Raw genomic sequence first — 25,691 nt, 5'->3', positions numbered from 1 at the left:
CTTTCTTTAAACTAAACTAAGTTCATGGCTCCTGGCTCATAAAGGAAAACAAGCAATATCTCCCAAAACATCACTCTGACATTGTTAGGATGGATGCAAATACTTGCTAACATCACCACTCAAGAAAAATGAAATTGTCCAACAACACAATGTCAGGCTGAATGAATGAAGTGAAACACAGTGTCAACTCGGTTTTATTAACAGGCTAGCAGCTGAGAGGAAGACATTTTTGGATCTGACATTACATGGGCTCAATACAGCAGCTGTCACTTTTCTTGTCAACATGAGATTTCCTGGAATTAAATGGAGACATTGTTATGTATACAAGTGAGTTATATATGACTTATATTTTGTTGGTTTAACTTTGCATGGGTTTCTATTAGCAACTCCTGTTCCACAGTCAACAACACAAAAGATCTGCAAATGCAGAAGACTTGACAGAGCTGTCAAAACAGACTGATTGTGGAAAATCTTCAAAGACATGTATGTCTGGGCTTGTAGCCACTACGAAACAAGCGCCAAGAATCTGGTCATCCATTTCTTTCTTTTATTTGACCAGTGGCGTCAAGCTGAGATGATCACCGCTTTTTCAAATTAACCAGAGATGGAAAAAGGGCCCTCAGCCAAGCAGTTACTGCGCTCTGTAATGCAAAGTCAACTGGATTTGCTCTGCGGTTTTGAAGACATTTGCTCATCTAAGAGGCTCTATTATCAGTTGTGCATCCAAAACTCTGATCGGTGTTGCACAGCATGGCCCGTTGCATTTATCCCACCAGAATCCCCTGACCTGGGCAACGGAAAGTCTTCATAAACAAATCACTCTCTCTTTCTCTGTGAAGGCGAGCCCTATTATTATGAAGTGACATCCTTATAAAGATGCTGTGATTGTGCTTGAGTAAGCGCAGATCTGTTTGTCTGCTCATCCGGCTGGCAGAGCAATGGGAGCTCTGGGTTCACTCAGGAGATCCGAACAGACAGACAGCGAGATGAACTGAGAGCACACTGAATCTCTGGAGAGGAGCCCTTGATGTCACTTTCCATAAGGCAAGAGCAGGAAGTGGCTCAAAGGTGACAAGCTGTGACAGCAGGAACAGACCAACAGACTGTCATTTCTTAGGCAAAGAGAAACGGGTAAATTATTTTGTGCCTCTGTCTGTCTCCACAAGGTTTTCAAAGTGAAAAAAGTGCTGTAAAAAAGCCTGGAATACCACAGTCTCGATTAAACAAGCTCAGAATGAAACTATAGCGCAGCACATCAACTGAAGTTACCTGTGCAAAACATATGCAAGACTATGAAATCACAAAGACTGTTTACGTATAACAATAAGAAGCTGTATGACATTTAAAATAAACTGTTAGGGGCCATTTTTGTTTATTTGCCCAAACATCTGGTGTGGTGTGCAGACGTTAGCTGTTGACTAGATAGAATCAGAATAATCAGCTTTTCATACACACACTGAATTTGTCTTCTGCATTTGACCCATCCTTAGTTGAACACACACATGCAACACCCAGCAAATTACATGCAGTGAAACACACACAGGAGCAGTGGGCAGCATCAAGCGCCCGGGGAGCAAATTAGGGGTTAAGTGCCTTGCTCAAGGGCACATCAGCCAGCTAATGGAGGGGGGGGGAGCATTTGTCACATTAATCACTCCACCACACCCAAATTTTTCATGCCCATCCGGTGGGGGAATCGAACTGGTGACCCTCCGATCACAAGCCGCTTCTCCAACCTCTAGGCCACGGCTGAATGAATCAGTTGTATCCACTGCTGTGGTTGTGACAATGTGTGTCTTTGTGTTGTTTTTCTCTCTAAACACAGATGGATAAGCCCAGCTTGAATATTCAGCTCAAGTCTGCAAATTTGTGCACCACCAGGAACAAATTCACATTTAATTGCATTTCTGAACTGACTTTGCATGCGGTCGCATGGCATCAAATATTTGCCTTGTGTTCTGGCTGAATTCAGCACTTATCGGACCCAATTCAAATCATTGATATTTCCAGCATGTACGCATATTCCAGCCTTGTGTCTAAACTGCTGTAGTGTTTAAAAATCAGTCTTATGTCTTATATGCAGCTTAACCCGACCCTGTGAACACAAGCTTTCACAGGAGTGGCCGTGACTTGTACATACTCATAACACAGAAATTCACAAATGCATTTTCTACTGTGCGCCAGTGTCATTCCAACTGCCACTCCTCTGTCAGTCTGCATTGCTTTTTATGTCCATCACCTGTGTGTGTGCACTCAGCCTTTCAAAAGCAGAGTGATCAGCATGCTTTGTCCTGTTTGCTGTTCAGTCTTGCATTGAAATTGAACGCTAACTGATCAAAGTTATATGCTTAACCTTTGGGTTGACAAGCCACCAACTCAAAGCTTCAGTATTTGATGACTCGGGTATGAGACTCAACAATCAGCTATTTTTCTGGCTTACTTCATCCTTGAATGGTTTGTTTATAAGCAGCAACTGGCAACTTTAAGCAGGACCTGCATGAACGTCCACCTCCACCAGAGTCCAGTTGAGAGGACTTGATAAACTGAACAGAAAGATATCACTCTTTTTTCTGAGCATATAGATTTTTTTTATTTTTGATACCTGGAATGATATAGATAGAGTGAACACAGAGGAGAAACAGAGACAGAGATGCTCAGAGAAGACAGGACACAGACACCAACTCAGTCAGTAAACACAATATAACTTTATAAAATCTGGCTCGAGTCATTACACAGAGCTGAAGAGAGATGGTAAGTGAGAGAGAGAGAGAGAGCACACAGACAGTTTATTGGAAATGAACTGCGTTCCCAGCATTTTGCTCCAAGCATCAAGACACACACACACACACACACACACACACACACACACACACACACACACACACACAGAAACTTGACTCCTCAGCAGTTTCTTGGTGAGTATGTGATATCCCTTTCTTGCTGTCACTCATTCTGCACCTCCGGCATTTAAAAGCTACTGCACAAAAACAAACTGCATCAGCAGCCATAGTAATATCTATTTTCAAGCTATTTTGATTGTTATTGCTGTAATTTTATTCATTTTGTGAGAAACAAAAATGAACAACATTGGATAAATATTCGAGAACAGACCCAAAACTAGGATGTGCCACGTTACTGAAGGACAGCTGATTGATTTCAGTCAGTCAGTAGTGGTGAATGCTGTTGTGGTAGCAGCTGCCTTGAACTCAAGGATGTGAGCTTAGCTTTGAATGTTGACCAGCTTGCTTTTACTGACAAGGACATTTGAAGACAAGGTTTAATTGGAAAAAGCTACCACTCAGTCCCAACTCCTCTGAGGCCAAGTCCACCTTCACATCTTTAATACATGAAATGAAATGAAAGTTCTTTAGCATTATAAATGCATTACTTTTCCACATTACAGGACCTATATTGGAAAGCAATATCTATCTATCTGGCATTAAAAAATGCTCTTTTCCGCAGTGCTTATTGTATTCAGATTCACTTGACTTGGTTGTATTGCTTTCATTTAACTTCATGTAAGTTGCTGCCTACGTCTGATAAATTAGCTGATGATAAACCTCGGTGCATGAGCCAAGGCTGCAGTTGTAGCAGGCAGCTATGAAGTGTGAATGTGGGGTGTGTTTCATCATCCTTTTCATGTGCAGCTGCTCCTCCACATCCCTGCTGTAGGATAGAAAAGACACATTGAACAGAATGTGACACTTTCAAATGAGTAAGCATTAAAGTGCTTTTCTTGTGTGGCGGAGACAGCGCATAGCTGGTGAAGGTCAGCGGCAGCACAGACATTATTCATCACCTGAAAGTACAGACTGTGCAATTAGTTACACACAATGGCGCCCAGGCAGATAAGTGTGAAAATAAGACTTTGTCAGTTGCATCTCAGGGTCCCACTTTCCCATATTTATTTTTTTACTTTTGATTCTAGTGCAGTGTGACGACATGCCAATAAAATGGTGATTTCTGCATTTCCAAACATTGCATCAGTGTTTCTGTGAGCAAAACTTGTACGCCCACACTGTCAGATTTGAGAGAAGTCATCTGGTGATCGCACCAGAACAGAAAACACATCAAACTGCTCTATTTCCGCAGTCCAAGTGAACAGAGGCAAATATTCATATAGAAGAAAACCCTAGTCGATGTGTAACTCGGCAGGAATACATCCACACATCGCGGCTACTGCAGTTACGGGGATGGAAAGAAGCTGGTCAGGAGGGACAGCTTGTGTTTGCTCTGCAGGTGTTAGGTGTTGCTAGTCAAGATGAAACAAGTTGAAGAACAACAGTAATCTGAAACCTCCACTGCAAACCCTCTGCTCACCCTGACTGTCACTCTCTGTCACAATTGAACAGTTGTACAGAAATAGCATCCTATTGACCGGAGCAGTGAATGAAAGAATATAATGTGGCCTGATCCTGTACGTTACTCCTGTCTAGTGTTGCAGAGATGCTATCAACAGGTGAAATCCAATGCTGAGCTATCACTCAAAACGTATGCCACGGTATCTACCACAAGATTTAACCCCTTTACACCAAACATACATACAAACCCAGCATTTGGCCTCATCAAAAAAATGAAATAGCACTGCCTGATATGGGATAACCACCGGTTTGTCGAGCATTTCCTTTATAACTGGGGCTGCCAGTAGGTATCGCTTTGTTTACTGTTTGTTTGTAGCTCTGTTGCAGTTCTTTTTAAATTTACTGTTGGTTAGTGAGCTTATCATCTCAACTTTTTGTAATATTCCTGAAAAGAGAAAAGCCTATAAAGAAGTCATGACATCTACTGCAGTTGTTTTGGACACATGAAAGGTTTTCTCCATCAAAAGACAATTGTAGTTATGCTACAAACATCTTACTGTGACATCATACCATCGATCTTTGGCTCACTATCCACAGGATTCATACTTTAGAGTGGATTTTCTTTAAATTAGAGATACACAAATGCAACAGTGGATTTTGGCCAGTATCCAACTCATTTTAGCCGATTGCTTACACCAGCATAAATTCACCAGTAATGTGTCTTCACTGTTAACTGTTTGGAATTAAATCTGACAGAGGAGTAATTAAATAGCGGACATGTTTAATTTGTCCGATTAGGCAACATTATCTGGCACAATAAAAAAGTCGAACCTTCTGTTTGTAGAATGTAGATAACCTGCACCGGATTGTCCTCCGTCACAGCACAGCAATGACGAAGTTTTCTCTACGTGTAAAAGATTATTATGATTTGTGATAAGAATCTCTGTAGCAGAGTTTAGGCTGGAGGGAAGGTCTCCCTGCCTCAGTGTGTTCTGAGAAACTTGATCCATCTTCATATAACAACAAGATATGCAAGAAGTTTAAGGAGTGGGTGCAGCTGGTGGATGGAAGACAGGAGAACAACAATCAGGCCTGCGACAAGACGACCTGACACCTTGACTCAAATCATGTGTTTCCCGCTGCTACAGTGAATATATGTGCATTATTTCAAATAACAGCTGAAGACAGACTGTGTTCTCACACCAAAAACTCATCCACAGTGTATGAACAATTCATGAACTGTTTTCAAACATACTAACAATATGTGAGAAGGCAGAAACAAATCTTTTAAAATTCAATTCTTACAGTGGTTTCAATCCCACACGTTTGTCCATGCATACATGTGTTTGCATGTGAGTATGGCCTACAGATGTTTTCTGTGTAAATTGTCACTGTTGTGCGTGATTAGTTGTCATCAGGCTTCGAACAGCTGTGTGAACCATCTGCTTTGGACTGCAGGATGAGCCAAAAACAGGACAAAACATGTGTTTTTCACTAAGGACACTTTGCTTATCACAAATGATGGATTGATGCAGCAGCACGGGGAAAACAGTGCAGAGAAAGGGATGCAAAGGTAACCAAGTACCAAGCAGAGGTTTGTCAATATACTCTCAACCTCTCAAGTGTCCACATAGTACAGAGAAAAGTGGGCAGCAAGAGGAGTCAGTGGTTTTGTGTGCTTCCTTACACATAAGTCGTAATCACGTGTAAAATGATTTCTCCCAATGTGGTGTAATGATGCAGAATTTAACGTGGAGTTACACTGACTGACAATATCAGCGGTTATAAATAATGTATCATCACTGCTTTATAAAAAGGTGATTTTTTTAAGTGACTTAATTTCAACTTTAGATTGCACTTTACTCTAAACACATCATATATTAACAAGTCTAGTAATTATTATTTATATATACTATTCATATTCATATACCTGCCCCAAAGGGATTTACAGTCTGTACAACATATGAAAGAACATCTTTACACCCTCGGTTTGAATAGGCAGCAAGCTGTCAGGTACTGGCTGTAAACATTTAGCAGCAGCTAATGTCTGTAAAAACCAACCAACAGTTAAAATGCCAGCAAAGCTCACCCTAACTGTTGTTCACAGTTCTTCCAGACTTCTGTTGTAATGGTGTATCCCTTTCCCTCTGAGCGGCATGGCTCCTCGTTCTCACCATGCTTTCACAAAGAGGAAACACTCCTAAAAGGATAATTGTGGCCCCTGACATTTTTCTCAGGCTGCACTGTGGAAAAAGTCATCTGGGTTATCTGAATATTTCCTTAAATGTTCCTCCAAAGCTGCAGGGATTGTGTGACTTCTGCATCACCTTCACAAGCCGTCATGTCTCTGTGATATTTCTAGTGTCCTTCTGCTTTGCTTCAGCGCACTATATGGTGACAGAACAGCACGAAACAAAGTGGGACATAAGAAAAATAGATCCACTTTAGACAATAACCACACTGTCTGTTCTCAAGCTCTAGAAAGCAGAGAGTTTTCCGTCCCAGTTGTAGATAAGTGGAATGTTTGGCACAGACTTGCAGAAAAAAAGGGCAGATATTTTAAAAGTTCTGCCTCTGATCTGAGGATATAAACGTCCATCCTCTCTGGCCTGGCCTTCACCTCAGTGTGTGTCTGTGTTTGTGTGCAAAGAAAGTGAAAGACAAGCAGAGAGGCAGTAACACCAGCTGTGTGTTTGTTTTTGTGCGAGTCTGGCACTGTGCCATCTTCCTCGCTCAGCCCTTTTTTAGATGGACTCTGGGGAGCTTTTTAAAACAACCATCAAGAAGTCTCACTGAATCATGTTATTTATGAATCCTTTTTTGCAAGTCACTCAAGACTAGCTTTCCTTCTGGTAGGTGATCGAAAATTTCTGGCATATGCCACAATAATTAAATGCAAACTGCCAAAAAGCCTCATAAAACCATGGATGCATAAAAACAGCACAGAAGTTGTATGTACTAGTTTAGAAAAGGAGTTAAGTGTGATGGCTGGGATTACTGCTTCAGTGATGTTACTGACTGGCTGTGTCTCTGCCATATGCTGCATAATACGTAGTGGACTAAACCCATGGGATATAACCTATAAGTTTGTGGATTACAAGCCTTCAGTTTGGCGTCTTGGCTCTCGGTGACCGTGTTTGGATATTTACAAAATAAACATTGTGCTGTATTGAGGAAGACTTGAAATTATTGACTGAGACCATAAACTCATTATCATTGATTTTTCTTTTGTAACCATTGGAGTTACCCCCTGCTGGCCGTTAGAAAGAATGTAGGCTCAAAGCCCTTCAGTATTGGCTTCACTTTTCAGACCAGGAAGCTCCGTCTACTTGTGGTGGTGATGGTGTCTATGGTGAGTGCTCAGTTTGCAGTGAGGCAGCAGTATGGAAAGGATAAGCATCTAAGTGAGAAATTCATTTTTAAAGGGGCATTTTACCCAAATTACAAAAAGACATGTAGTGAGTGATTTTTGCTAGCATCTCTATGCAATGCAGGTAAATTTGACTTTTTCCTGTCTTTATGTCTTAGATATTTATGGGTTGGCAAATTACTTCCAGTAATTGAAAGTGTATTGATCTTGAGCTGCGATAACACCAACCCGAGTGCACACTGTGAGCTTGACCTTGTCATACATCTGCCTTAATGCACATACACATCTGACCACATGTGGATCTTCCTCCCTGCTTGCTTTTACTGCAGCATGCCTGGTATAAGGTCCAGCAGGTGAATGACAGATTGGATATAACCTCAGTTTATCCTGTGAGCGTTTGCTGAGCAAGCTTTTGTTTAGTGCCTGGAGTTCCTCAGCAGCAGATGTTCAGGGGGAGAGATGAATGTTTCATTTCCTCAATCAAGTCTTCGAGCCAGTTGCCTTATGATCAGGAGATCATTCCTTTAACCTTCATGCTGCTGTCAGCCTTTCAAATCACTTTTGGGCCAGAATGAGACACAGAGGACTGAGAACTGAACGAGTTAGCGGATTGTGGCTGCATATGGGATAGAGTCATAATATTCCATCTGTCAGCACTGTCAGGAAATAGAAAACAGTATTCCCATGTCAGACGTCAGTTCAAACAGATGGCTGAGTGAGGATGAGTGTGAAGCTAAATATCCCTGATAGTGTCTCTTTGGTCCACTGGGGACGCTCCATTTACCTGCTGGAAGTAATTGAATTCCCACATGAGAAGTTATGAGCATGAATGTGTTTAGCTACACTGAGCACAATGAAACAACCAAAGCTTTGTGTAAGAGAAGTCAGTGGCGTATGATATGAGATTTGTCTCTGAGAATAATGAGCAGAGTCTCGCTGGCTGTGTTAATGATTTGCTGTGTTCAAGGATAATTAGTTTTGGCTCTTCTGATGGGTTTCAAAGGGCTCAGGATACATTTATTATTGTTTTACAAATAGTTGGGGCGTTTCCCAGTAACTGGGTCAAATCTTCTGCACATCAGCTTCTCACACTATTGAAAGCACAAGTGAGGCACCGTGAGGCTGAATCAGGCACACTTGCTGTTCTGCGTTGCTGACTTTCAGCCCAAGTTTCATAAGAATGAAGATGCAACATAGTGAAATAAATAGCAGATATTTATTACATAATGATGCACTGTTTACAAAAGTAGAAACAAGAGGTTGTGTTTGACCTAAATGATGTGAAAGTTTATATCTTTACAACACTGACTTGCACAGTACAATATAACGACTACAATATCACGTAGTAATCAATACACAGGTCTCATTTCCTCAGCATAGATGCTTAATAAATCATTTTTCATTGCATAACAGAAAAAACGCATTTGTATTTATTATCATTAATAACAATGGAATGGTGTTCCACTTACATGTGCCTGTTGCAGAGCGCAAGTCAAAATGTATGCGTTGAAAGAAACCCAGTCTCACAGAAAAGTGCAACAGCAAATATGTTTTTGAGATCAGTATGGTGTCCAAATTACATTTTTATCAGCATAATGAGGAAACTGTATTCTTATTGTTCATGCAGAACATATCTGCAAAACGCTGATTAACGACTCAATTTGTTTTGCCTTCAGTGTCTGCTCATATTAAGAGCATGATTAATGTTTTACAGGTTGGCTTTGGGCTTTCAAAGCACTTGGTTAAGGTAAAAAAAAAAAAAATCTTAAGGTCAACACCAACTCGAAGTACAAAACATGACGTATTTACTTTATTAGCATTCATCCAAAATTATCACTTTCTGAATGACAAAATGTTTGCTGGCAGTAAGAACAATTTCCTTTAAAACATACCAGGAAAAACAAGTTTGCATAAATCAAGTCATCACAGGGCACCAGCAACACAGAAATGACCTGAGCTGAAGTTGCAGGTTTTAAACAAAGTGGAAATCTTTCAATTCAAAAACAAGGCAGTCATAAAGAAAGGACATTTCATTTAATTTCATTTCACGTTACAGCTAAACGGTCACCAGATATAAAGAAGGAACACTTGAACTGGTAATACATATACCACAGTTTCTGAGGCTCATATATTTTTACGTGTTACATTTAAAACTGCTCTAAATGCAAAAAACAAAAAAAAAAGCTTGTTTCATTTATCTTATAAACATGGGGGGGGGATAACGTAGATACAATACATTTATATCAGAATCCGAATTGTCTTTATTGCCATGTAAGTGAAGAGGTTTCACATTACTAGGAAGGTCTTGGTGATTGGTGCATACATAGAACGTAAGAACGAGTAACATATAATAAGAGAATAAAATAAAATATAAGGTAAAAATAAAATAAAACAAGGTAAGTAAAATAAATATGGTTCTGGAGGTAGTACAAAAGTGAGGTAGTACAGAGTGGAAGTAGTGCAATAGGTGAGGTAAACAGTGCAAATGGTCAGCAGGTGGATCATGACATGAGCATAGATCAGTGCCTGTACTGAAGTAGCTAAAGTGCAGAGCAGTATGATAGTTAGTTGGTGTTCAACAGTCCAACAGCAGAGGGGAAGAAGCTGTTCTTGTGGCGTGAGGTTTTAGTCCGAATGGACCGTAACCTCCTGTGTGAAGGGAGTTTCTCAAAGAGTCTGTGTCCACCAGGGTGAGAAGGGTCAGCTGTGATCCGACCTGCACGCCTCAGAGTCCTGGAGATGTGTAGGTCTCTGAGAGATGGAAGGCTGCAGCCAATCACCTTCTCAGCAGAGCGCACAGCAGGCTGCAGTCTGTGCTTGTCCCTGGCAATGGCCCCAGTGTACCACACGGTGATGGAGGAGGTGAGGATGGACTCAGTGATGGCCGTGTAGAACTGAACCATCATCTTGACTGGCACCTTGAGTTTCCTCAGCTGCCACAGGAAGAACAGACTGCAGTGTAAAACAATGGAATAACTTGCTGTAAAAATAGTAAGATCAGCTTAATATTTCACACTTCATTACAAAACAAAAAGGTGATGTTGTGTTTTACTAGTGAAAACCACTTAGTAATTTTTTGAGCCTCAGCAGATGGACTGAAGCGAGTTGGTGGATGAATAACAGCTGTGAATTCGCCTCCTTCACGGTCTCACTTGCTCTCAGAGGACATGGTGACCTTTACCTCCTACTCAACCATACATGATCATTTGGACTTGATCCAAATATCTAATGTAAATGGATAAAAATAAGCCAAAATGGTCTTTTTTCCCCCCTTGATCACTATGTATCTTCTTTTTTTAATGTTCTCTCTCTTCAATCTCTTCTTACTTCCCTATTTCCTTTCTTCTCATCGTTCCTGCCTCATGTTCTTTATACGAAAGCCTGAACTTACAAGGTCATAGACCTTCTATGTGTTTGTGTTAAATTCCCTTATATATCATGTTATGACCTGCTGAGCTGTGCATTAAATCAGCCAGAGCAGCCAGCTAATGGGAGCCAAGGTTGTGGCTCTTTGGCCCTGTTTGTACAGAAGAGTTGAAGAGGGGAAAATCCACCTTGGAAATCAATGCTGTTTTCTTTCTTTCTCTTGCAGTCTCAGCAGAAGTGCATTGTGATATTTGCCTTGGTGTGCTGCTTCGCCGTACTGGTGGCGTTGATTTTCTCAGCTGTGGACATTTGGGGCGAAGACGAGGACGGGATCACAGAGGAGAACTGTAGCAAGAACTGCAGGTGAGAACTGCAGAACCTCAACCACGCACCTCACTCAGTCAGCGGTTCTCAATGCTTCTGGTTCATTATGAGCGCTTTGGCCTTGCTGTGTGTGCAGTTTTTTGACCTTTTAGCAGTTCTCTCATTCCATCAGCTAATTGTTTTAGCTCAGCATCAAACCATAACACAATGCCAGTCTGTGACATGATGCATTTCAGCATTTCCAGACTCTTATGAGGGTTACTTTGTGTCAGACTTTAGAAAGTTTCCACGGTCTAAGGATATGAGTCTCCAGACAAAAAAGCCTGAAAATCACTGCAGTATGTTCTGGTGGTTGAGAGTGAAACTGGCTGATCAGCAGCCATTTTCTCTGATACAGCACACCCTGTTCTCTCCGCTCTCTGCTTCCTACTTCTCCACCTCCATTAGACCCTTATCATCCAATTTACCATCCAGCTTCAAATTACTTCTCTCTCTCTCTCTCTCTTTTTCTCTCTGTCTGTGTTCACCTACTGTCTCCTTCCTCTTCCCAAATCAGCCATTTAACAGCCTTTCAGAAAACTCTATCAGGCATCCCTCTCTTCTACTCAAGGCTGAAAGTATAATCTTAACTTGTAAAGCTGAATTGGACTCTTGTCCTGCTCTGAAGGACTCCTGGAGCTTGGGGGTAGAATGAGAGACAAATAAGAGGCTGAGCAGAGAAATGATGGGGAGTGACGAAGAACCAGAGGAAGGGAGAAGAAGAAGAGGAGGATATTAGGGTAGATTTGGGATTGGAATGAGCAAGAGATGAATAGATTCATCAACTGCTATTGGTTTGCATAATTTCATGTGAGGTGTACAACTAATTAATGATTTCAGAGTGTTATACTCAAAGTTTACTTCAAACGATTACTACGAGACAGAAAATGATCTAGTGACTAACTTGCAATTGAAATACAAGCCTATTTCTACTGAGTGGTCCTCTGTCTTTGTCTCTGTCTCTTGTAACGCTCCTGTCACAGTAAAATAATTCTCTCTGAGCCTTTTAGCCACCCAAATCATGAGTCAGCATCAGCTTTTTTTGGTTGTGGTGTTAGATATGTGGCACGCAGCTGGTTGGTTTGCTGTATAAATTTTCCTTCCATCAGTTTTTTTGTCTGCATAATGAATAACGCCAACACTTGCATTTCAGGGACAGGAGACCCGAGACGAGTTGCCACAGCTGTGCATCAAACACATAATTAATTTGATTTATATTTTCCCCTCTTCAGCTGGAATTGCAGTAAAACACGACTCTCCTGGTTGTTGAAGCAGAGTAGCAGCTCTTTATTCCCTCTCATCTGATGTTTCAAAATGACAGTTTGATGCATTCCTGTTGTACGTGGTGTCAAAGAGCTGATAAGTAGGTTAGTATTGATCTACAGCTGCTTTGTGGGAGGACAGAAAGAACGGTGGAAGAACCAGACTTAGTCCCCAAAAGTTTGTGCAGCTTTTAGCACTTTTAGCACAGTTGACTTCTTCAGGATACAACATGGTTAAACATTTTTGAGTGCAAATGCTTCTTCCCTCCATCACAATCTGCTGTACTCTTTTCTGTCCTCTCTATATCAGGTTCTCTGGGCAATTCATCCCGCTCCTAAATAAACTGCATCACCTGCAACTTGATACATGATCTCCTCTCCTGCCTTGCAGGAGCGAAACTTCACTGCGCCACACAGTTATTTGGTTTCATTCATGTTAAATATTTTTTACTCAAAAAACTCTCCCCTTAGACAAATAAATTCATGTTGTAAATGTCAGTGATAGACCTCAGTATCTCAGTATTATTTAATGTATACATTAATAGTCAGAGCAAAACATTTTTAAAGAAAACAACACAAAAATCAGGCATTTGAATTAAACAAATCACTTTTAACTGACTGGAGCGAAGGTACTTTGACATGTCAGCCTCAGCAGCTGCTATCTGGAACAACGAGGTATACATGTAGCCTCTAGTGAGCGTAAAAGGTCTGCCAAACAATGAGAATTAGTCAAGGCAAACTACTGGCCATCAGTCAAAATGTTACAGACACAGAACAACCCAATCAACTAAGCACCTGCCGTCTACATTCATTTGCATAAAACGCAGAGAATCGTTTTCATGTAATCATGTCTAAACGGCTCATGTTTCAGATAACGGCGTGACATGGTGCGTTAATAATGAAATTTACATTATAAGCGTGTTTACTGTGACAGTTGGACATTTACCTTTAAAATGAATAGTGTGCAGGGAGCAGAGCAGCAGCTCCTGTGAAACCCATATTAATGTCCTCGCTGCTGTACACCCAGAGCTCAGGGCAGCATGTGAGAGGCTGGATAATTTATATCAGATGTCAGGGGCTCACTCTGGCGCACTGTGATTTTCAGCACGATTCCATGCTGTTACTTCATGGGTGCTACAGTGTCAGAAACATTTGCATGCACTTGGGATTATTACTTACATGCTGTAGTGATGCTATTGTGAGGTTTACTGTTTGTTCAACATGTAAGCTTGTCTCAGCCCTGACAGCTGTGTAACATGTGCAAAATGTGCTCTCACGTTCTGCTTTTTGGAACAAAACATCGAGAGAGAGAGGAACTAAAGAATAAATCCGAGTGATCCAACGGTTCTCACCTGCCATACTGTGAAGACAGGAATCCATTATCAGTCAGAGAGGGAGGCACACACACACAGACACACACACACCATGAAGTTTACGCCACTTAGACATGCTAGGATGGGTAGAGGACCAGCAGTGGACGTCACAGACTGCATAAATCGATAAATCCCTTGCAGGCGAAAAGACCGCCTCCCTTCTTCCTCCACTTTTAATACAAAACTCTGTCTGGCTGTTTAAGCCATTCAGAATCACCATTCATCACTCCTCGCAATCATTAGAGTGGACTGAGAGGATTTCTTTCAGGATAAGATTACTTGTCCTCCTCGTCCTGTTTTTCATCCATCCTTGTTTTTCCTCATTGTGGATAGTTTACTGTAGCTGTCCCAGTTTTTGCCGTCTTTTCAGACCAAAGAAGTCTCTGCACTGTGTGATGTAAACGTTAATCTTCTCTGTAATTTCATTACAGCTGGATGTATTTCTTGTGCTTCATTTTACTCACTCTCAGTGTTCAATCTTTAACTCTGGCTGACAAATGGAAGAATATCAGTGAAGTAGATCAGTCAGTAACATACGAGCCGACTTTACTCACGATTGTCCCCACACTCACTGCCTCACTAAGCGACTGTCATTTCCATGAGGAGATCACAAAGGGTGTGAGTCCTACAGCTTGACCCTTGGCCACTTTCCAAAACCCGATGTGGCTTTACAAAAGCCAGGCATATATTTTCAAGCTTTGAGCTGGCAACTGGCCTCACAGTGAGATGCCAGTACATCATCACCTGCAGCACAGGCGCTCGACCGTGTGCCCTTGAGGGGAGGCCTCACTAGACCCCGAGCTGTCACACTTTGGCTCACCCTGTGGTCTGACTGCTCTCTGGTATCACAGAGCCCATGAAAGGGACTCAGCCGGCACAAACTCCATTATGTTTTACAGCCAGAAATGAACAAGTCTTAAAATAAAAAAATATAAATCAACATAGATAAAAAAAAAATAAGTCGTTTACCCAAAAATAATAATAATTATGTTAAACAACTACAGTCCAATAAAACAACTGTGTGACAACACTTGAACTTTAACCTCGTATGCAATTTGATCATTTACAAAATATAGATTTTATCAGCTGACTATGAAGACCAATTAATACAAAACCACAACAACAACATCCTGCATTACTACACAAGCTAATTTTAAATCTGTGCCGATCAATACTGCTGTGTTAAGTATGGATCAAATGTATTTATAATGTGAAATAGTTCAATTGTGCTGTCTTTGTATAGTATTGTGTTGATTACACTAAGCTAATGTCATATTGAACACAATTCCTGATTCCTAAACTATAAGATTTTGGTTTGAAGGCACAGTTTGGCGTATCCTGCTTCACTCGCACCTCCTCAATGACTAAGTTATGAGCACAGTACAGTTTTTTGTCATACTAATCGCTTTTTAACTTTAAATTCTCTGCTTATTGAGCGACCAAAGTTAAGTACATTTTCCTTAATATTTCACACAAATTGTCATGCAGATGTGATGTGGTTTTGCTCTCTTCTTGGACAGCCTTTCATCCATGGCTACATGGATACACATTTATATGTGTGCTGTGCACCTGTAACTTCACATCACAGCCTGACAGAAAGTGCAAGAATATTTTGTGTCATTATAATGAAGAACAAGTATCACTGAGAACATTTCCTCCCACAGTTTAACTTCCAGCATGGAGCTACAGTTTTATTGCCAAGAGAAATACCTGACTGCACTGAATTCTAAGCAGGTAGTCTCAAGGAAACAGCTATTCTGCTTTTCATGCAATCCACTGAATATGACATACAGCAGATTGGTATCGAGTATGCATGTGATTTCATTATATGCGGCTTGCTGCAACTACAGTTTATTACCTGGGACTGCTGCATTAAGAGTCATATATATATGAGAAACCAACAAAAATACAATCAAAATGAGTCACTTTTCCCAGACCAGGTGTAATTGTATCTGCATTGCTGACAGCTCTGCACATCAACCTTCAATTATTCTCAGCCCCAGTCAGAAGCAGCCTGTCCAAGCTCTAATGATGCTTGATGGAATCTGTGTGGTCTAGAAATCTTCAGTCTCCCTTTAAGCTAACAATTCAGAAAAAGAGGAAGAGGGTGCTGCAAGCAATAACATCAATTTCTTATCTATTTTCCATTAACAAGTCTCTATGGCTGAGCCTGAAGAGGCTTTTTTTCACTTTTTTTAGATCCTATTTTGTCCTCTTACATCATTATGTTTCTTGACTCAGTTCTTCTGTCATTATTTCCACAGAGCAGTGCTTGTGGAGAACATCCCAGAAGATATCTCCTTCTTAGACAATAGTACTGCCCACGTCCCTCTCTCAGTAGGGCTGTCCAACTTACTCGACCGAGCTATCCGGGTTGTAGAGATAGTTTCCCCGCTATGGCTCCTCAACTCCTCTGATTATGAATCCAGCTTTCATCCTGCTGCCAGACAGGTAAAATCGGGGCAAGCCAAGATCCTATTGACTCTGTTATGCCTTTTTGTGTCCATTTTAAATTTACTTTGTCTTCTCTTTATGTTTGCCTGAAATGCATACTTGCATATGTGTGCAAGCTGTGAACCCTATAAGAATTTGTGCAAAAGTTATTTTGTGTAAAAGTCATATATGGTGGGGGCAGATGGGGGCATTTAGTGAGGGCATGCAAGGTACTTAAGTAAAAGTAACGATACTGCAATGTAAAAATACTTCTGGCATGTCTAGTAAAAATGCAGAAGTATTAACACACACATACACACACACACACACACACACTTAGAGAGTTAAAATTATGTCAGAGTTTGTCAGGACTAATGAAAGCCTGGTGCTGTTGACTGGGAAGTAATATCTCCTTTCAGAGGCCTCGGGACAGAGAAGAGCTAATGGCCTTTCAGCCTACACCAATCCCAGCTAACAGCTTCTATAAAAGACACCTCATCAGGAGGGAGCTGCACCAGACGATTTACTATAATGTAAAGGCGAAGAGATTGGCTGCTTGTGTCCTCTTAAATATTGTTGACATCAGCTAAGTCTAAAAAATAGTTCTTTTGGCACCATGAAGAAACATGAAGAACTTAAACTAACAAAGAAAAGTGCCATCCATGAACACAAATGTTTGATCAAAACAAAAAAGAAAAACTAAGTATCACTGTAGCAGGTTGTACAAAAAGGACCTCTGGGAAATGTGGCAGAAAAATAGCTTGTACATAGTGTGTCACAATATTAAAATGAAAATCTAAACAGTGCAAAAGAATCTTGTCTGAATTCCATACGATAGCAGAGGTTGTGTGTTGTGTTTCCCTCAGGGCAGGGCTCTGCTGTCCAGGCTGCAGGGGCTGAAAGCTAAAAGGATCCAGCTGAAGATCGCCAGCGAGGCTACTGACTCGGCCGAGCTCAACACACTCGCCAAACACAGTGAGCTCTTATCCTCACTGTATTGTGCATTCTGTGTGTCTGTATTGCTATACGCTGCCGCTTGACTCTCTTGTCTCTTCACTCTGTTGGCTTCGTCTGCCTCACTCTCTTTCCCTTCTTCTCTCTTTGTATTTCATTTTCTTGTTGATCTGAATTCTGTCTGAGGCCAAATCTGTCTTTATCCCTCTCACATATAACTTTCTTTCTTTTTCTTGCTTTGTTTTGTCTCGTACTCAATCCCCATTTTTAGAGGCTGAGGTCCACTATGTGAACACGACAGCGCTGACCAAAGGCCACCTCCTCTCCTCCTTCTGGGTGGTGGACAAGACACATTTCTATATCGGCAGCGCCAGCATGGACTGGAGATCACTGGCCACTGTATCTGACATCCACCACACATCACAGCACACATAAAAACACACACGTAGCCCTTCACACACACATCTAAACTAGCACGAAAGCAGCGGCTGAGGCAAGGACTTGCAAAATCGTGAGCTCAGTCATGTATTAGTGAGCTGTACTCAAACACAAATACTACCCATGTACACTAATGTGTTGTCATTTTGAGTAGTGTCATGACCACAGGTTAATTAATTTGGCAAATACAGCCAGATTTTACATATGTGTGCCCTTTACTCTGAATAATTACTTAATTGATGTTAACAGATGGCCTGAAGGCTGCATTTTTCTGATAGTGTATATAGATTTCTTTTAGATGTATCAGAAAATTCAGTAGATATATTTTCTGACACTACATATTTATACTTGCATGTGTGTGCAAGTTATGAACCCTGTCAGAACATATTTTTTGTGCAAATTTGTTTGTGCAAAGGTTATTTTGTGTAAAAGTTAGATGTTATATGGTGGGGGCATTTAGTGAGGGCATGCAAGGTAGAATGGCATGCAAAAATAGAAAGTGGCCAATCTGTTATCCTCTTCTTCAAAGCTGAGTTTCTTGCACGGTTGATTAAAGTGCAGACCCTCTTTGTTAGGCAGCTCCATCTATCTTTAGACACCCACAGATACAAAGCAGTTTGATTTGGGAGGATGAACTGCAAAGAGATCAAAGTGTCCACCCAAACATCCTGACATGAATTCTTAAGAAAAAACAAAACAAAACAGTTTACATATGTGAATTTGCACATTCACAATCCAGCACTAGCTGTTGGCCTATTGAAAGTTTTTCACTGTGTTGAATGAATGCTGTATTTTCATTCAGTATCAGACAGCATGTTGGTCTGTTTTGATGAAGACAGAATATTGTTAATAGTTTGATCTGAGCTTTATTTGGGAATACTGAATAATCCTGGTGTGGGCGCTGCAGGCAGAGAATGAATGTGCAGAGTGAAAGAGAAGCTGATTTAGAAGCTACAAGCTGAAAACCTGAATTTGAGAAGTGCCTCTTTGAAATGAAAAATGCTGCAGAGAGCAAAGAAAGAAAATTGAACAAAGGGAGTCTGTGTGTGTCTGTAGGTGGATGGATGTGTAGATCAATGGCAGGACTTTTGTTTATGATTTTTAAGTATTGTTGAGTTGGGGATCTCTACAGAGATGCTGATGAAAATCTTTGCTGCCTAAGCGCTTATGGTGATCTAACAGAGAGTTCGATTGTTCTCCAGCGGAAGGAGTTGGGTGTGCTGGTGTACAACTGCAGCTGTCTGGCTTTGGACCTCCACAGAGTGTTCAGCCTCTACTGTGGGCTCCAGAATAAAGACTTCATCCCATCCTTCTGGTCCAAGCGCCTCTTTGCCCTCTTCAACAGGGACGCACCGCTGGAGTTCACTCTCAACAGTACAAAGGCTCAGGCCTACATCTCTGTAAGTCACAGCAAGGTCATTTCATTTGAGATTTTTGGAGATTTTAGAATAAACTGTCCTAAGTGAGCTTCAGTGTTTCTGTATTTTGAGACAAGCCTGAACTAACAGTCTTTAATTCAGGAGAAGCGCAGGTGTAATTAATTACATTGTTTACACCTTTGTGCCATTTAGGTGAGCTGGTTTCAGAGCTTTAATATTGTGTATGCTGGTTCACTGACTTGCCTCACATCGTTAATGAAATGTGCTTCTCCTGTGTGTTTCCTGTTAACACACAAGTCAAAACGTCTGCTGCAAAAAAGATCTGTCTAAAGCTGTTGTTCACCCAGGAGATTACAGGCACTAGGGAATCATTTTGCCCCATAAACGTGTGGAATTGTTAGCAGAAAGTACTTTTTGTCCCTTTGTATCAATGGTTCACAGCACCTCATCTAGCAAATGCTAAGAATTATGTGCTCACCAATAACAATAGTAAGGGTTTGCTTTGATCCACCTTAAGATGTACAACAGGTGGGAGATGCTGTCTAATCAGGCAAAACCAGTGAGAGCAGCAGTGTATGGGTGTAACATGGTTGTGTGGTCTGTAAAAGGAGCAGAACCATCATTAATGTCATCAGTTTCACCTGTGCTTTTTCACACTATGGCAAGTTAAAAGTCTAATATTCCATCAGACATTCAGGTTTCTTAACAGGGGAATTATTAAACAGAGTGTGTACAGCAAACTGCACTTGAGGTTACAGTTAGGTTAGAGAGTACATTTTTTATACAGGGTGTCTCTGCAGGACAATTTCAGTGTTGTCTTCTTCCTGGAGATGAGTGATGTTGGTGTCATCCATAGTCGCAGCGGAAAGCAGTTGGCGTGGCTGGGCTGTCCTTCTCTAGAAGATTAATGTCCACACAAAGAGCACACCCTCAGTTCAAAACTCACAGGTGCTTGTCAGCAAGAAGTTAGAGCTTTTTGAACGCACAAACATAAAACGGAAGGAAGATAATCAAATCCTAATGGTTGAATGAACGATAATGATGATGAGAGCTGAGTTTGTTGCTATGATGACAACAGTGTTAACCATCACAATGCTAATAGTCCCTGCTGTTTTTCTCCCCCCTCCGATGACAGACCTCCCCAGATGTTTTCATCCCCAAAGATCGTAGCAATGATCTTGAAGCCATTTCCAGAGTCATCCAGGAGGCCCGTCACTTCATATATGTCTCCATCATCGACTACCTGCCCCTTGTGAGCAGAAACGCTCACAGGTAAGAACCAGTGCAACCCTTTCCTGAGTTGCTTTCCTTGGAAAGACCTGACAGCATTTTCCATCAAAAGCTTGGATGTCTTCCTTTGATTTAAGTGATTAAATTCTGTGTATGCCCGCGTGTCCATCTGGCTGCGCGCCCACAAATTTTGTGTCTGCGTTTGTCTCTGTGCCAAGGTACTGGTCTCGTATCGATGGTCTTATCCGGGAGGCTCTGATCCTGAGGAAGGTCCGCGTTCGTCTGCTGATAAGTTGCTGGGAAAAGACTGAGCCACTTACTTTCAACTTCCTCTGGTCCCTGAGGAGTCTGTGCATGGAACAGGCCAACTGTTCGCTGGAAGTTGTAAGCACCAGGCCACTGTGTACTATTTTAAACTCTACAGATACACTTTGTCAATGCTCACTGCACCACTGTGTGTGTGTGTGTGTGTGTGTGTGTGTGTGTGTGTGTAGAAGTTCTTCAACCCCAGAGTGCAGAGGGGTGGCAGTCTCCAGGGAATAAACCACAACAAGTTTATGGTGACAGATCAAGCCATTTATTTAGGTGAGCTCATCTGTTACACTTTATGACCGTGTCCTAAGTGTTTCTCACTTCCTGTAGATCTCATTTGAAGTTCGGCTTAAAAAAGAAAAGTTCAGCATTTTTGGTAGCACACTTACTTCTTCACCAGAGTGAGATGAGACAATCGATGCCACTCTTGTGTGCATTAAGCAGGAAGCTAAAGTCGAGAGGAGACTGGCTCATCTTTCTGTAGGATTAATACTAAAAGCACAGAAATACAGCTAACCTGGTTCTCTACAAAGTTCAAAAATATGTTAGCAGTGCCTCAATTTTTGCTATCTTGCTTGTTTAATTCCCACAAAAAAAATGGCCTTTGAGGGAATTGCATGGTGCAACCATTTCATGATGAAGAAAAGTTTATACGTCCACCCAGTACTCCAGGAAGTCATGAAGGAGGTAGCGGACAGCAGACAGTCAGTGACAGTGTATTAATGAGTGTGCATTAAAAGTGCTGATATTCACATGTGTAAAGTTTGGAAAAAGCCAGGCTAGTTGTTTCCCCCTGCTTCCAGTCTTTATGCTGAGCCAAGCTAATCACTTTGTGGTTCCAGCTCTGTACTTAACACACAGACGTGAAAGTGGTATCGATCTTCTTATCATCTCCTCATCATCTATCTAAGTATTTCCCAAAATGGGTTAGGGTTAGGGTTAGATCAATTCCTGTAAAACAACAACAACAACAACAATCTTTTTGGGAATGAGAACACCTTACAGACCAGTGAATTCAGTTATATTGATCCACTGATACTTTTCAGGTTTCTGGTCTTCTTGGCATCATGTTTTTGTCCTATTTTATGTGCTGCAAGCTAGTTGTTGTCAGTTATTTGTTTCTTCCTCTGTCCTGACAGGTAATCTTGACTGGATGGGGAATGAGTTTACCTTTAATGCAGGAGCAGGCCTGGTGATCAGTCAGCCAGAGGGCATCGAGGAGAGGAACTCTACGGTGGTGGAGCAGCTACGGGCTGCTTTTGAGAGGGACTGGTTTTCACGTTACACCAGCTCACTGCACGCCAATAAGATCCCCGTCTGCAACAAGCACCAGATGAGCAGCCTGGTGTCAGTGAAATCAAGCCACATAGACAACGGACCCGTGCCTATCAGAACAGGCCAGCGCGATAACGGCCCTGCACCGCTGAGAAACAGCTGCAAAGACGACGGGCAGACAGCACATAAAACGAGGCACAGTGACGACAGACTGAGCAAAATTAGTCGCCAAAAGACGACCAATGGACTGGTGCCAATTATAGACAGTCACCAAGAGAGGGGACGAGTCAAAATGAGTCACCTTGACAGCAGTCAGGCACAAATTAAAGAAAATTACCGTGACAATCCGATGGAAGCACCCAGTCAGTCAGCTGAGAGCAGCGGCAGCAGAGAGATCTCCATCGGGTACCTGTGACCGCAAAGCATGAGAGGTTCCTTTTTCAGAGAAACACGTTTGGAGGACTGCTCTCTTCCAGTGACTACAGACTTGGTACACTGGGTCTTTGTAGCGTTTTATTACTGCTGTTCTGAGGAAAACAAACTTTTAGATTTAAGTAATATCTGGTTCGTACTACTTGATCGTATACACAAAAGAACTCAATGGTTCCAATGCAGTCTGGCACCTTTAACTGATTTTTTTTTTTTTTTTTAAAGAATTGAAACCAAAACATTTTGGTCTACAGGAAACACTGATTAATACACTGTTTTAGTAACTTAAACCTTGCTACTTATTTAATCTTTTTTCTCTCCTTGTTGAGGTTTTTCAAGCAAAGGAAACAGATGAACTCTTGTATGTCACTTGAGCTGTTTTGTGAAAGTCATAATTTACCTCCCTTTAAAAGCGGGAACGACACCTGCATGCCTTTGCAGAGGTGGGAGGCAATGCAGCACGTGTAGCTTCACTTTACTCAGCTTGGTAGCGGATACTTTGGCCTCATGTAAAGAGTTTTGTGCATCTCCAGCAGTATCCCGAGTAAGTGCATTCAAATAAGTACTTCTTGCCACTGATAACTTCAGATCTTCATCCAAGATCAAATCAATCTGAAACCAGCAGTTTAATAAACTGTTACATTTGAGTCAAATAACATCAATAGAAGTGGACAAACTCATGTGGCCCTTCTACATAATTCTACATAATAATTATATAATTATTCAAATGTATCCCCAGATGGGAAGAGAATTTTATTTAAATATATTGATATTTTTGCATTTAAATGTATTTATGTATGTATCAGCAAAGATCCTTTTCAAGGGTTTTTAAATGTTGAGGAATCGAAATTGCAACTGAACATTGATATTATTTCTGTAATGAATAAAACAATAACTGATATTGATCGCTGACCCTCAGACAAAGAACTTGTACGCTAAAGGGTTCGATCAAATCATATCCACCATGTTTTGATCTCAATACCACAAGAACCAAGGGATGGATGTGAGCCAGGACACGAGGCATTGTATATCTGCTCACAGCAGGATGGTGTATATTAAAATGTTTAATTTTATGGAGGTCACAAGTGAATGATGATGCACCTGCTCTACTGTGTCTGTTACACGACACTAAATGTACTATGGTCTGGAACGTTCAATCAGTAGCCACTACTGAAAAAAAAATCCAACCTCCATTATTATCAGTTGAAGTATTTTTCCCAGGAGGAACAGGGGCTATTGATCTTAAAGGATCCCTCATAGATAATCATTCCAGTTCCCATAAACATGTCCCAGGAAAAGAGGCGGGATTGAAAGGTTATTTATAGTATTCTTGAAAATGCAATGTTGTGACTATTGAACAAATACTAAAAGAGCTGTTAGAAGAAGGGACCAGAGGGTCTCTGCTGTCAGCCAAATCAATACGATGAATTTTTAACAGAGCTTGACAGTTGCAGTTGTTGCAGTTTAACCTCAAGGACATGGTGGTCTATAATGTCACTCCTGTGACTGCATATATATTGTCGTTACCATAGGGAGGTACAGATAAAAATACTGGATTGTTAGAAAAGAGCAATTTAGCTTTGACTGAAAGCTTGTAGCAATTTTCATTTGCCTTTTTAATGATTGCATGCCAGTTTAAGACCTTTGCACACTCTTTGTCGTGAGTGTGACTTTTTGTAACAACAGTGCTTGTGGGATTATAATGTAGATGCTTTTTTTTTTTTTTTTAAAAAAAAAAAAAAAGAAACTTCCAAAGCCATTAACCAAGGAAACAGGAAAACATGACCAGAGAGACCTACAGAGCGATGTCTTCATTAACAATATGCAGGGTACTGGTGATTTAGTGTGAAAACTGCACAGGTGTAATCATCATTTTCTCGGTGCAGAGGACAACTGAATACTTTATTTTCGCCAGAAAAGTGAAGCTGTTACAGTCGCAATGCACAACAGGTTTAACTGTAACCTGAAATCACTGTAAGCAGGCAATCAGTGTGGCACACAAGTTTTGGAGGATGTCACCCATATTACTTACTCAATATTTGTATCTGCTCTGTTTGTCCTACTGGCCCAATGTAAGCCATTACACAGACTCACTTTTGTCATGACACACTTCCTGTACTCACAGACAGAATGCAGGTAGCTGAACTACTGACACCAAAGGGAAAATGAACAATTGGCCAGTCAAGAAACACAGCTTAACAATTGTAAACTGGTCATGATGTGTAACTACTGCCCTCTAGAGGACGCCATGAGAAAAAAAAACATTTCGTCTCACTCAGCTGCTGCAATATGATGAGATCATTTTTTAAATATCGGGCTTCACAACTAATCTTTATATCCCAGTTCTTATTTAAAAAAAAAAAAAAAAGATGGATAAAAGCAGTGACATGGCTAGTGAAAGTGACTTTCCTCCTAAAGTTGGAACTGGAATTATGTAAGGTATTGTTTCTTGGTAGGAAGTGATCAGAGGATTGTTCCTTCTTTAACGAACAAGATCATTATCTTAATAGAAATGTTCACACATTTTCTTGCAAAGCGCTATATCTCCACACTACATTGCTGATCTGCTGGTCAGCTGGTCTGGAGTCAGATTCAGAAATTTCACTCTGCTATTATATATGATTGTCACACACACTTTTTTTTCCCCCCAATCTATTTTGATAATCACAAAGTGACCATTTTCCAGTTACCAGTGAGCAGAACTACACCTTTAGTGACATATTTTCAATGGAGACCTACTACAAAACACACGGTACACAGATGCCATGGTTTAAGATCAGCTACAGTTTACAGTCTGCTACATGCACATTACATAATCCGTGGGGGGGGAAGAGGAATCTGTATGGCTGGTTGTGCACTGACCATTTGCCCATCCCTCCAGAGAGGGTGAAGGAAAACAGAGCAATTTCACTGAATACTCTGTGAAAGCTACTGTTGTGGATGAGTCTGAGGTAGCTGCAAAGCTAAACAGAATGAAGCACTATTACTGACTGGTTCACTTTAAATGCTCACTGTAAAAGCTTTTTCAATGTTGCCTACCTTCATTCTGTTGAATTTTTTCGGCATGACTGCTGCTTGCATGCCCTGCCTTTATGAACTGTGCACAGTAGCTATGAGCCTTTCTAGAGATCAAGATATTAGTGAAGTCTTAAATACCTTTAAAAAATGCAGAAGGAATGTAAATTTATTGAATAACTTATTAATGC

General features: G+C 41.0%; 1 protein-coding gene across 1 annotated transcript in view; it reads left to right on the top strand.

Annotated features, from left to right (window-relative positions):
* LOC124066373 (inactive phospholipase D5-like) overlaps positions 1-22,694 on the top strand; it is a 35,533-nt gene extending 12,839 nt beyond the window's left edge. The window contains exons 2-10 of the mRNA XM_046402720.1: positions 11,264-11,400; positions 16,300-16,486; positions 17,335-17,443; positions 17,694-17,821; positions 19,063-19,260; positions 20,375-20,511; positions 20,688-20,853; positions 20,964-21,054; positions 21,921-22,694. Coding sequence (XP_046258676.1) covers positions 11,264-11,400; positions 16,300-16,486; positions 17,335-17,443; positions 17,694-17,821; positions 19,063-19,260; positions 20,375-20,511; positions 20,688-20,853; positions 20,964-21,054; positions 21,921-22,471 — 1,704 coding nt within the window. The 3' untranslated portion in view covers positions 22,472-22,694. The remainder of the gene's footprint in view (positions 1-11,263; positions 11,401-16,299; positions 16,487-17,334; positions 17,444-17,693; positions 17,822-19,062; positions 19,261-20,374; positions 20,512-20,687; positions 20,854-20,963; positions 21,055-21,920) is intronic.
* Positions 22,695-25,691: the final 2,997 nt, after the last annotated feature.

This window comes from Scatophagus argus, chromosome 10, assembly GCF_020382885.2.
Source record: "Scatophagus argus isolate fScaArg1 chromosome 10, fScaArg1.pri, whole genome shotgun sequence".
NCBI lineage: Eukaryota > Metazoa > Chordata > Actinopteri > Scatophagidae > Scatophagus > Scatophagus argus.
The sequence above is the reverse complement of the archived record's forward strand: the minus strand, read 5'-3'. Positions and strand labels throughout refer to the sequence as shown.